The 11,782-nt window shown below is 56.5% G+C and overlaps 1 protein-coding gene and 1 non-coding gene across 2 annotated transcripts; one reads left to right on the top strand and one right to left on the bottom strand.

Annotated features, from left to right (window-relative positions):
• Nucleotides 1-126: 126 nt before the first annotated feature.
• On the top strand, nucleotides 127-219 carry TRNAI-UAU. The gene is given in 2 exon segments: nucleotides 127-164; nucleotides 184-219. It is a non-coding gene; the product is annotated as a tRNA-Ile (tRNA).
• A 2,952-nt stretch (nucleotides 220-3,171) lies between these two features.
• On the bottom strand, nucleotides 3,172-5,700 carry ZFP36 (ZFP36 ring finger protein). Its single transcript, XM_029213461.1, has 2 exons — nucleotides 5,613-5,700; nucleotides 3,172-4,800 (listed from the first exon to the last, which is right to left on the bottom strand). The coding sequence occupies exons 1-2, from the start codon at nucleotides 5,634-5,636 to the stop codon at nucleotides 3,847-3,849; spliced, it is 978 nt and encodes a 325-aa protein (XP_029069294.1). The 5' UTR covers nucleotides 5,637-5,700; the 3' UTR covers nucleotides 3,172-3,846.
• Between the last annotated feature and the right edge of the window lie 6,082 nt (nucleotides 5,701-11,782).

Genomic DNA, 11,782 nt, shown 5'->3' with positions numbered 1-11,782 from the left:
GCACTTTCTTCTATTGGCCAATCCAAAGATTCCTATTTGTATATGCGAAGACGAGGCGGAGCAATCCAACAAGGTCACGTGGCCAGGAATGACTGCAAGACCCCGCGACGCAAGGGTGCGGCCGGAGCTCCAGTGGCGCAATCGGTTAGCGCGCGGTACTTATACAACAGTGCGAGCGGAGCGATGCCGAGGTTGTGAGTTCGATCCTCACCTGGAGCACTTTTAGTCTTACCGGTTTTTGTCAATTTATGCATCTTATTAATGAACCCGAACATCTACATCACTTAAAAGAATAAACGTTTCGGTCTCCTGAATTTTTAAGCTGGGAGGAATCCTGGGACTCTGGTGACGATCTGTTAGGGAGTGTTTTCTGTTGTGGGGAGATGCCGTTTTCCTCTTGGTCACCAGAGGGTGGTATTGCCTCTTAGATGCCTGGGAATTTGAGTCTGCAAATCAGTAGGAGATGTGTCAGGCTGTGGGTCCTCAGCAAACTGCCTATGTGATACTGTCTCCTTCTCCATCTTTTTGTCTTGGATTCCCGCCCCCCCACCGCCCCCCAGTTTTATTGAAATGTAATCGCCGTATAACACTGTATTAGTCCAAGGTGTACAAAATAATTTTAGATACGTATAAATTGTGAAATAATTACCACAATGTTTAATTAACATCATCACTTCACACAGTTACTATTTTGTGTGTGTGTGTGTGTCTTGGAGTTTTCTCTCTTTCTCTCCCCATTTCTGAATCGATTTATTTTTTTCAACAAATTCTGAAGCTTGTGACCACTATGTGACTGGTTCCTGTTTAGGGTTTAGGTGTGAGTGATACAGCAGTGAACAAGACAAAGTCCCTGCCCCTGAGGATCTGACATTCTAGCAGGGGAGGAAAATTGCTATAAACATAAGATCTAAGTACATTTGATGTGTTAGGTGGTGGTAAACATCTTGGAAAAAATACAGCAAGGTAGGGAGGATGGGGGTTGCAATAATAGTAGTCAGGGACCATCTCACTGAGGAAACATCTGAGCAGAGACCTGAAGAAGGGGAGTAAGCTGTTGGGATACCTGGGGGAGTATTCCAGGCAGAGGGAACAGGAAGTGCAAAGGCCCTGTGGCTGAAGTATGGCAAATGCACCCTTGGAAGCCAGAGTGACTAGAGCAAGAGTGATCAAAGATGAGAGCCAGGCTGTGTAGGCTGGTGAGGACTTAAGACTTTGGCTTTTATGTGATCTGACTCAGGTGTCATGACAGCTTCCCTCTGGTTGCCCAGTGGGGGAGTGGGGAAGAGACTGAGGGTAGGGTCCTGGGCCAGGAGACCAGGAAGGGGCTGCTATGATGGTTCAGGTGGGAGATGATGCCCGATAGAACCAGGGTGGGGGCCAGAGGAGGAGGCAGGAGGGTGGATTGTAATCTCTCTTTAGAAGGTGAATCAGACAGGACTGACATTGAATTGGGGTGTGGGGTTGAGGAAAGAGTCAAGAGGAATGACTCTCAGGTGTTTGGCACTGGTAGCTGGTGTTAGGTGCCATTTTTGCAAGTGAGGGTTTGTTAGTTCGTTTGTTTTCAAGGGGCAGAGAATCTGTTTTTCGCAAAGGGAAGGACCAGAGATGTGTTACTTCTTGTTTTTTCAGTGCCTGTGAATGTCTGCGTGGCTTGCTCTTCCTCTCCAACGTCTTTGGGTTTCTGGGTTTCTCTCTCTCTCTTTCCCAAACCTCCTCTCCAAGTATGGGGACCTGAGCCCTTTCCCAAAACGGGGCGCGGGGGCGAGGGTGCTTCGTGGAAGAGGAGATCAAAGGTCAGGGCCTGCCAGTGGGCGAGGGGAGAGGGCCAAGGAGGGCTGAGAAGTCAAGGAGGCATGAGGAGGGGAGGGGAAGAGAACACTCGCAGGAGGGAATGGGGTGAAGAGAAATGGGGTGAGGAGGGAGGTGGAACAGAGGGGATGAAGAGTGTGGGCAGGGAAGGAATGGGTGGAGAGAGAAGGAAAGGAGGCCAGAAGGGGGAGGAGGAGGGGAATTGGAAGGAAAGAGAGGAGGGGATAGAGGACGGAGAATGGGCGGCTGGAAGGTAAAGATATTAAAAAGGGGAAGGGGAGAGGAGTGGTGGGGGAGGGGAAGAGCTGGGGAGGGTGGGGGAAGAAGGGGAGGGGAAGGTCGGCGCAGGAGGGTCTGGGCAGGAGGAACTGAGAGGGAGAAGGGGTGAGGTAGGGAGAGGAGAGGGAAGTGAGGGGCGGGGGTAAGAGGGGTAGGAGGCCGCGACGGAAGGGGGCGGAGCGCAGGCACTGACGCGAGGCGGCTTCCTGGCGCTGGGCTCCTCCGCCCCAGTGTGGTTCTCGCCGCCTCTTGCCTTGTATGGTCCGAGGACGCTGCTCTCCCGGGGGCCCCGCCCCGTCCCGGCGCGGCCGCGACCCCTACCCCGCCTGGGGCGCGAGACCACGAGTTTCCAAGGCTCAGAAATGTCGAGATCTCGCAATCCCGAACTTCTCGAATCCCGACAGGCCAAGATTCTGGAATTCCGAAGGTCTAGGAGCCCGGAAAGCCAGAGGCTACAGTTCTGCGATTCCTAAACGTTCTGGGACACCCAGGGCCTAGAAGTCGCCGAGAGACCAAGTCTGAGATTCCACAGTGTTGACATTCTAGAATCCTGAAGGCTTTCAAGCTGCCTCCGCCGAGATGCCGAAAGCCTGAGTCCCCCACACTCTCCGATCCTGGAAGGCCGGGCGGTGGGACCCCAGGACGCCCCGGCTTCCGGGACGACCCCTCCCCCACCCGCCGCGCCGGCCTCCTTCGCTTGCCCTGGGCTCGTGCCCCGGCACATTCCGTCCTCCCCACTCCGCCCCGCCCTCCTCCCTCGGCCCCATGGGGACGGAAACATCCCGTCCCCGCCCGCGCCCGGCCGAGAGCTGGGTCAAGGATCCCGGCGGGACGGGAGCGCCTCCCACGCCCCGGGAACTGGCTCTCCTGGTTCCTACCCGGTGATCTCACCTGGCCCCGCCCTCTCAGGTGAATGGCCGGGCCAGGTGACGTCACTTCCTGCCAGGTAAGCGCCGCTGGCGGCTCGGCTCCGGGGAGGTTTGGAGGAGCTATCGGCTGATTCCATCCCGCTTCTAAAAAAGGCCACACCGTCCTCCCCTCCCATCTCACTACCTCTAGACCGCAGAAGAGCCAGGATTCCAGTTTACACACAGATTTATTTAAAAATTCCAAAAAAAATAAAATTTTAACAATATATATTACTTCATATAGTATACTTATAACAATAATTAGTCCATCGTTTCCAATATTACAAAAAAGAGGAAGAAAAATACAAGGGAAGCAGACGACCCAATATATATAAATACTATAAAATCTATTAGAATAAATAAAGTCGTCATAAATAAAAGGCCCAAAGGCGTGGGTGGGTGGGAGAGCAGGGGGTTGGCAACGGCTTTGGCTGCTTGTTTTTGGAGGGAAATTTGAGCACCAGGATTCCCCTTCAGGGGAGGATCCAGTCACCATCAGACACCGGAACCTCAGGATCTAGAAAAAATTGGAAGGGGTCAGCGGGGGCTTATTATTCACAGCATTGGGCGGGGGAGAGGTGAAAGAGGCCTCACTGCCTCCAATTTGCTACATTTTTTTAAGACCCCAGAAAACACTCCTTCCCCCAACAGCATGAACAGCTTGCACACCGAGAACCTGCCCCAGCGTAGGGTCAGGGGAGTGAGTTAATGCACTTTGGAAGGTGGGGTGGAGCTACTTGATTAAGAGTCCCTCAGTTCCCCCGCAGCCTTGGGACCCCTTGTGGAACCCACAGCATAAGAGAACTGGCCCCCCTTAAGATCCAGCTAATCTGCACTAGGCAGTCACTTGTCACTCCGAAACGGAGATACGATTGAAGATGGGGAGTCTCCTGGGGGCTGCAGATGGTTGGGGTGGCCCAAAAACCCCGGCCTCAAAGACAGGCGAGTCAGATCCCCCCAGGCTGCTGCCGCTGCTGGCATATTCGTCAGGATCAGATCCCAGGGAATGCGCAGAGGGGCTCCGAGCCAAGCCACCCAAGGGCCCCCAGACGCTGCTGGGGGTGGCCCTTCGGCAGGAAGGACAACAGGCTGGGGTGGGTTCCCTTCGGGCCACCGGGGTCCCTGGGGCAGCAGAGAAGGCAGAGGGTGAAAGTGGAAGGTCCCCAGGTGGTGGTGGTGGGGAGCTGGAGGGTGAGAAGGAACACGAGGACAGGGAAAGGCCTGCTAGGCCTGCTGGCGGTGGCGAGGTTCGGCGGCCTGAGGGCAGGCCTGAGAAGCTGATGCTCTGGCGCAGCACGTGGGGGTGGCCGGAGGCACCCAGGTCCTCGCTGGGGTTGTGGATGAAGTGGCAGCGTGAGCCGTAGGGGCAGCGGCCCTGGAGGTAGAACTTGTGGCACAGTTCCGTCTTGTACTTGGGGTGGCGACTGGCCTGGCGCAGCTCACCCAGGCCGTGGGCAAACTGGCACTTGGCCCCATAGCGGCAGCGCCCGCTTTCTGAGAAGGTCCGACATAGCTCGGTCTTGTAGCGGGAGGAGGTGGTGGGGGTCGCAGTAGGCGAGGTGGGTGAGGGCGACAGTTCAGGGCCTGGACGGGGAGCCAGGGGCGCGAAGCCTGGGGGTGGGGGCACCCAGCCGCAGCTGCGACCCTCCACCAGGCTGGTGGAGCGGCCAGGCAGGCGGGCAGCCACCCCAGACGAGCTGGAGTCGGGTGAGCCGAGGCTCCAGAGTCCCGAGGAGGCCCAGGCCGAGCTGGACTCAGTCTCTCCGTGGTCGGAAGGCAGGTCAGGGCTCAGCAACTGGAGGGTCTGTGGGAACAGGGATCGGTCAAGACACCGAAAATGCAGGGTGACGCCCCGCCCCAGCTGCAGGGCACCTAAGAGCTTGCCAGTCCGGTTTGTGGGCTCCCAGACTGAGCCCCACCCGTCCGCAGAAAACAAACATGGGTTCCGGATCTCAAGGATCCCGATTTGGAGGTTCTGAGTTTATTCGCGATTGAAACTTATCCCGAGGGACCCAGGAATCCCGGCTCCCCCGGCTGGATCAGAGGGGCTCTAAAGTCAGGACACACCGCTGTCCTCCAATTTTCAGCCTCTGGGCCTCTAGGGGTCTGAGGTTCTCCAGTTTCACAAGTGGAGGAGCGGGCAAAGTTAACCCAGGAGTCCGGATCTCTTCAGTTTTAGAGTTGCCAGAGTCTTCTGGGTCAGGGAGTGAAGAGACAGAAGTCGGCTCCCCCTCACCCTGAGACTCCAGCCCAAGAAACGCCTCCGCGCAAAACCGCACCCTCAGCAACTACCAGGGGTAAGCCAGGTGTGGGGTCATTTCCGCCTGCAGACAGCCCCCGTCTGAGAAAAGTTCTCCAGCTTTCCATCTCCGAGGGCCACCCCACCCGTGTTTGGACCGAGACCAGAAAGTCACGGGCTCCATTTTCACCTCCAGAGCATCACACTGGTCTGAGACGGGAGGCAGGGACCCCGGGCCGAAGTGTGAAGCACTAAGGAATTCCAGTTTGAGAAAGGAGCCAGGGGTCCCGGGCGGGAGTTTGTGGCGCTAGAGAGCCCTGGTTTGAGAAGGGAGTCAGGCATTGCGGACCTCGGGGTGCCGATCAGCGGGGGCTCACCTCGTAGATGGCGGTGAGATCCATGGCGGCGCAGATGGCCGAAGGCTGAGGTACAGGCCGAAAGTGGGAGCGCTGAAATCAAGCTGCGGTGCGGTGGAAGAGCCGCCGCTTTTATCCAGCCAGACGGGGGCGGGGCCTTGAGGAGTTGGCCCGGGCGGGCGGGGCCAGGAGGGGCGCTTCCCGGACGCGCGCCCCCGGCGCAGCCCGCCCAGCCCTGGACCGGACCCCATCCGCCCGGCTCCCGGCCGGGACTCGCCTGAGGGGGGCCTGCGGGCGGTCGCAACACCGCGGGGAGTGCGTGGGGTGGGGGGTGTCGGCCCAGTCTTCAAAGGCTGGAGACTGAGGCGCGGAGAAGGGAACTGACACTGAGGTGGGGGCAGGGCTCCTGGGGGAATTGACAAGGGCAGAGGCTGAGAGGGCGTGCGATCGAGAGACTGACCGACAGGGGCGGGGAGAGACGCACGGAGAGCAAGAGACAGAAATGGAGAGACCAAAGAGAAAAACACAGGGACACACACACAGAGGGAGGGAGTTGCGCACACAGGGAGACGTGCACAGAGAGAGACAGGGTAAGGAGAGGAGGCGAGGTGGGGAGGCACAGATTGAAAAGACAAGATATAGACAGTCCCAGAGAGACAAATTCAGAGCAGGAAGCGGGAGGGAGGGAGAGTCACATAAAGAAACAGAGAAAAAGGGAGAAAACTGGGAGAAACAAGCATCCACAGACAGAAATCCGCAGGAGCAAAACGGAGAGAGGAGACCCACGGGCCTGGTGGAGAATTCTCTTCTGAGACCTGCCGGCCTGGCACGGTCTCGCTCTCAAACAGCCCAGATCCGGAGACCTGGACCGCCCTCCCCGCCCCCACTCACGGGGGTTGGGGGTGGGTGTGGTTCTGGACACCTGGTGAGGCTGGAAAGGGGCCTCCTTTCCCAATTTCCCAATTCCTCTGTGTCTTCTCACCCTCACGCAGATAATGGCACTTCTGATCGCTTCCTCTGGGCTAGGCACTGTTGCATGAAAGTGCTTTATTTACACACATTAACTCAAAGAGGTATTGTTATGCCTATTTTACACACCAGGAAACCCTGGCAGAGAGAGGCCAAGTTATCCTCCTTTAGTAAATGGCAGCAGCCTAATACCAGGGCCTTAAATTATGTTAAGAGTTTGTGCTCAGAGAAAACTCAAGATTGGAAAGGGGGAGATCTTTTATTATGGTGGAGGGTTTCCTTGATGGAAAGCTGTCTCGAATGGCAGAAATGGGTCATCCCCAACTGATGGTCGGATGGGTCTCTAATAAAGGGATGTACCTTGAGAAAACTCTAAATGTGCAGAAATCACTCCCCTTATTGGCAAGTCTTTTATTGTCAAGGGGTTGCACTGAGTGACGCTCTCTTAAGATATGGAGAAGAAACTAATTTTTAAACTAGGTCTCGATGAGCTAGCTGGCTGCCCTGAGTGAAAACACGGGGGTAGAAATAAACCGTTGACACGGAGTGCAGTTATAATGGTGGAAAGTTCATTCTTGCAGGTTGCGACTGCAGGCTGCGGGCTTGTATTGAGGTGGGGAGATTCTGCTAGACACGCCGACTTGCTCGTCCGACAGAGCACGGGGGAATCCCTGGAGCGGCGCTTTCTGGGGCCGAGGGGCCTTCCCGGCCGGTCTCGTGAGCTGGGCGGCTGCGGGCGGCTCTGGCACGGTTGCAGCCTCCCTCTAGCCTGTGACTCACTCGCACGGGGCGAGGGAGGGGGGCTTCCTGGAAGCCGTGACGAGGAGGCTAGGCCTGGATGCCAGGGTTCCTCTCTGTAACCAGGGCTTCTGTCGCCTGTAAACAGACGCTCGAGGGCTACGGGAAAAGGGGGAAAGGGGAGGTGCCTGGCACCCGCCACCCGGTTGGGCTCCAAATCCCTGTGCGGCTAGTGGGACTAAGGCGGCGGTAAAACGAGAGGTGGGAGGCACCCTGGGGTCCCCGGTGTCCGGCTCGGCTCTGGCCGCGATCCTGGAAGAGGGATACCAGTTTCGATTCCCTGGAGACAGGGAGCATTTCCCATCCCTGAGTCAAGCTGACCCCCTCCCCTCTCCCAACTGCTGAGTCATCGGCCCGAGAGCCAGGACGCTTCGGACTGGGCGACTCTCGAAGAGGCTAGAGGGGGCTTTGCGCGATGAAGAACAGACTACCCCTGGAAACACTGACGGGGGCGGGGGTCCTAAGAGCCCGGGCCTCCGCCCCTCCTTGCTCAGATCCAGGAGTCCGGGTTTCCAAGCCACCTCCTTGCTCAGACCCAGGAGACCCGGCCCCCAGCCCCTTCCTTCACCAGACCCAGGAGTCCAGGCCCCCAGCTACCCTCGAGCTCAAACACAGGAGTCCGAGCCCCGAGGCCCCTCTCCCAACGGTTTAGGAGTCTGGCTCCCATCCCCCCCCCCCCCCCTCACCCCCCCCTCCCGTCCAGGCCTCAGGCGTCCCAGCCCAGGAGGAAGTTCAGAGCAGGGCTCCGCCCCGCTCCCCACGTAGCCGGCGGGAAAATCCGTGGCACCAGCTAAGGCCGGGAATCCCCTCAGGAATGACGGTGGGGAAGGGGACGGCCGGGGTCCCCCGTGGGGCGCAAGGGGGCAGGTCCTGGGCGGGCAGACCGAGGGGGAAAGGGGCGGAAACCAGAGAGGCTAAAAATACGGCGAGCGCTTCCGGCCTAGGGGGAGGGGAACGTTGAGCAGTTTCCAGAAAAACAAGCGGGGACGGGAAACGCGGGGGTGTGAGAGCCGGCCAGAGTGCGCGGGCGAGCTGGGGACAGTGTACGCGCCGGCACGTGTGCCTTGCGCGCCCCAGGCGTGATTGACTGGGCGGGAGTGGGTGCGGCCGACGCGGGCTGGCAGTGTGCTTGGCTGCGCGGGCCCTGCGGCGTGTGGACCGCGTGTAAGCTGTAGGTGCGAGGTGGGGCTGCCCTGGCGCGCCTGGATGTGCAATTGGGCAATTAGGTGTGGGACACAAGTGCGCCCACTTTCCTGTGTCAACGCTGTGTCCTTACAACCCACCTGGAACGAATGGCTGTGAGAATAAATGCGGGAAACTGCCTATGCCTGCGTGTTTCTGACCAGACTGTATTTACTCTCACCATCTATGGGGGAGGGAGTGTGTACTCAGCTGTAACTGTCTTTGAGGTGGCATCCGTGAGAACGTGTGACTTACATACCTCCCTGCACATCTGTGTGTAGCTCTGAAACACCTTGGGATCTGTAGTGACTGAGTGATTGTAACTCTTTGAGGGAGGCTGGCGAGAGTCACTGTCTGTGTCCTCAGGTGTGATGAGGCTCTGTGAGCACACAGCTTGGGAGCTGAGGGTGTGTGGGAGCATGTGCGTGGCTGTAGGCAGCTGTGGCTGTGTGCAGGGCGCCTGCAGCTGACTGTGTGTGTGATCATCAGGTGTGTGAATAGTGTTCCTGTGTCTGTGTCCTTGGGGTGTAGCTGAAAGCACCAGGAGGCCAGTGTCTGGAAGCAGTTCCTCTGTGGCTCAGTCACAGGGCAGTGAAACTGAACTTTGGTTCCTGACGTCTACAAGCGCACATGATGGGGAGGGCAGCTGGCCCACTCCTGCGGTTCACACAGGCCTCCGTGGGCAGAGCAGAGGAAAACATGCATGCACACTCGAACCTGAGAAGCATTATCTAAATCCAGCCTCCGCTGCTTTTGATAGTGTTGAGCTGAGGGCAGGGCTGAGTCAGCCTGTGATGGGCAAAGTCTGAGATGGGGTAGGAGATAGCGGGTTAAGGGGTGGTTAGAGGGTTGTTTGTATATTCACATAGTTGGATTGTTCCTTGAGTCTGTTTGTGGGACTGCCCCCAGGATGGAGACGCCAGGGACACCATGATTGTAGGATGGTGGGTTATGCCATTCTCTGCTAGGGAAGAGGGGTGTCATGTGCACCTGTGTTTAGCCATGGTCTGTTTTGCCCTGTGTGGCTGTGCATCTCATATGCATGCTTCCCTGGAGTGGGTGGTTGTGCACGAGGCTGTACAGTCTCCCTCTGGGTTTAATAATCCACTAAGAACCTTCACTAAGGTCCTCTCCTATCTCTGCCTCTTCACCGTGGCCCCGGCTTCCACATTATTCCACCAACACACCATCACATTTCTGCCTCAGGCAGGGCCTCTGCACTTACTGTTTCCTCTCCCTGGAATGTCCACAACTTACTCCCTTTCCTTCAAGTTCACTCCGGTACTACCTTCTCAGTGAGGCCTTCATGACCTGGGTCAAAGACTTTAACAGGTTTAAAAATAACCTTGTCATCTATTTAACAAATAATAAATACATGTAACATCTATTTACAGATCACATTAATACATGTGAACCACTACCCAACCTAAACTCTCATGTTTTCCAATAAAGTAACATAATTCTCCATATGCAAATCTTTTTTTTTTTTTTTTTTTGCAGTACATGGGCCTCTCACTGTTGTGGCCTCTCCCGTCGCGGAGCACAGGCTCCGGACGCGCAGGCCCAGTGGCCATGGCTCACAGGCCCAGCCGCTCCGTGGCATGTAGGATCTTCCCGGACCGGGGCACGAACCTGTGTCCCCTGCATCGGCAGGCGGACTCTCAACCACTGCGCCACCAGGGAAGCCCCCATATGCAAATCTTGTGTTACTTATTCCCAAATACTTTTCTTTTCCTCCTATTATCTCTCTCCACTTCTGATCTCACTTCTCTGCTTTATTTTCCTTCTTCGAATTTCTCATTACCTGACATACTGTGTTTTACTTTATCACACTTAGCTGTCACTAGAATGTCAGCTCCAGCAAGGCAGGGATCTTTGGTTCACACTGTATAGGGCTTGGCCCCAAATAGATGCTCGGCAAATGTGTGTTGAATGAACTCCACTTCCGGGTGCACAATTTCCACAGTGTGGCTGTGTGAACTGTGCATCCATCATCTCACTGCCCACCAGGTGTCTCTGCAGTCTCCCTGGGTATGGTTTTAAGCACTGCTGGGCCCCACGTCAGGGCTGCTGGGATGTCATGCCCCCATCTGTGTGTGATGTTGTGTTGATGCTGCCTCACAGGGCCAGCTGTACTTCATTCTGAGTGTGTGGGCCTGTGCACTGACACATCTCTACCAGTATGTGGTGTGTGCCCACAGGCTGGAAGGCACTGGGCTCTTCTGGGGAAAGCGTGCTGTACTCAGATAATTGCATCATGTTAGGTGGAAATATAACTTTGTTTTTGTATTTATTTGGACCTTACGTATGGTTAAGGAGATGTGTATGGGTGCCATATTGACAAGGACAAGGTTATGATGGTCAGTTTTATGTGTCAACTTGGCTAGGCTACAGTCCCCAGTTATTTAATCAAACTAGTCTAGATGATGCAGTGGACGTATTTTTTAGATGTGATTAAAGTCTATAATCAGTTGACTTTAAGTAGGTTATCCTAGAAGATCTGGGGAGTCACATGGGGGGGTGGGGGCTGATTCAGTCAGATAAATGGGCAGAGCTGTGGCTTCCTTTCAGAAGAAATTCTACCTATGGGCCGCAGCTTCAGCTAGTGTCCAAGAGTTCTGCTGCCCTGCCTGGAGCTTGCCTCTATGTGCCTGGCACTTCAAGGAAGGTCAGGGAGAAAGGGAAGGAACTTCTGGGATGTGTGTACACACACACACACACACACACACACACACACACACACAGTTGCAGGCTCTGGGTGAATCGCAGGTCTCCATGGTCCAGAGTTTTCCTCACAGATGTGGAGTCCAGGACAGGAGGCCTCTGGGCGGTGCCATGGGAACCAGGGTACAGAAGGTTTTGGGTGGGTCAGTCCCCCAACCAGGCTGAGTCACTTGAGCCTTTCACACCCACCAGCTGGGCCTGGGCTGGTAGCTCCGCCCTGTACTTGCCCAGGCCTGAAAGCCATGGGGAAGCCTGGTGGGGCACTCCCTCCCTGAAGCCCCCTCCCCAAGGTCTGCTTCCCGGAGCTGGGGCCCAGGCGCCTGTCTTCTTCCCCAGGACTGATGATTCACCCCTGCTGGGGCCTTTTCACTTCTCCTTTGGGGCTAAAAATACAGGGACCCAGGCATCCAACTGGGCCAGGCTTCACCGCAGATTGCACAACGCCCCTCGTTTGAGTGCTGCTGACGCAGACCCCGGGTACGGGGGGTGGTGGGCTGGGTTGCTCCCCGATCGGGCGT

Source organism: Monodon monoceros, unplaced genomic scaffold (assembly GCF_005190385.1).
Source record: "Monodon monoceros isolate NGI ecotype Baffin Bay Population unplaced genomic scaffold, NGI_Narwhal_1 Super_Scaffold_10, whole genome shotgun sequence".
Taxonomy (NCBI): Eukaryota; Metazoa; Chordata; class Mammalia; order Artiodactyla; family Monodontidae; genus Monodon; species Monodon monoceros.
The sequence above is the reverse complement of the archived record's forward strand: the minus strand, read 5'-3'. Positions and strand labels throughout refer to the sequence as shown.

What these genes read in the sequence shown, in the direction of transcription:
- ZFP36 (XM_029213461.1), bottom strand. Translation starts at nt 5,636, where the DNA reads ATGGATCTCACCGCCATCTACGAG. An exon ending in ATCTCACCGCCATCTACGAG is followed by an intron (nt 4,801 to 5,612) that starts GTGAGCCCCCGC and finishes CTGTTCCCACAG; the next exon opens with ACCCTCCAGTTGCTGAGCCC.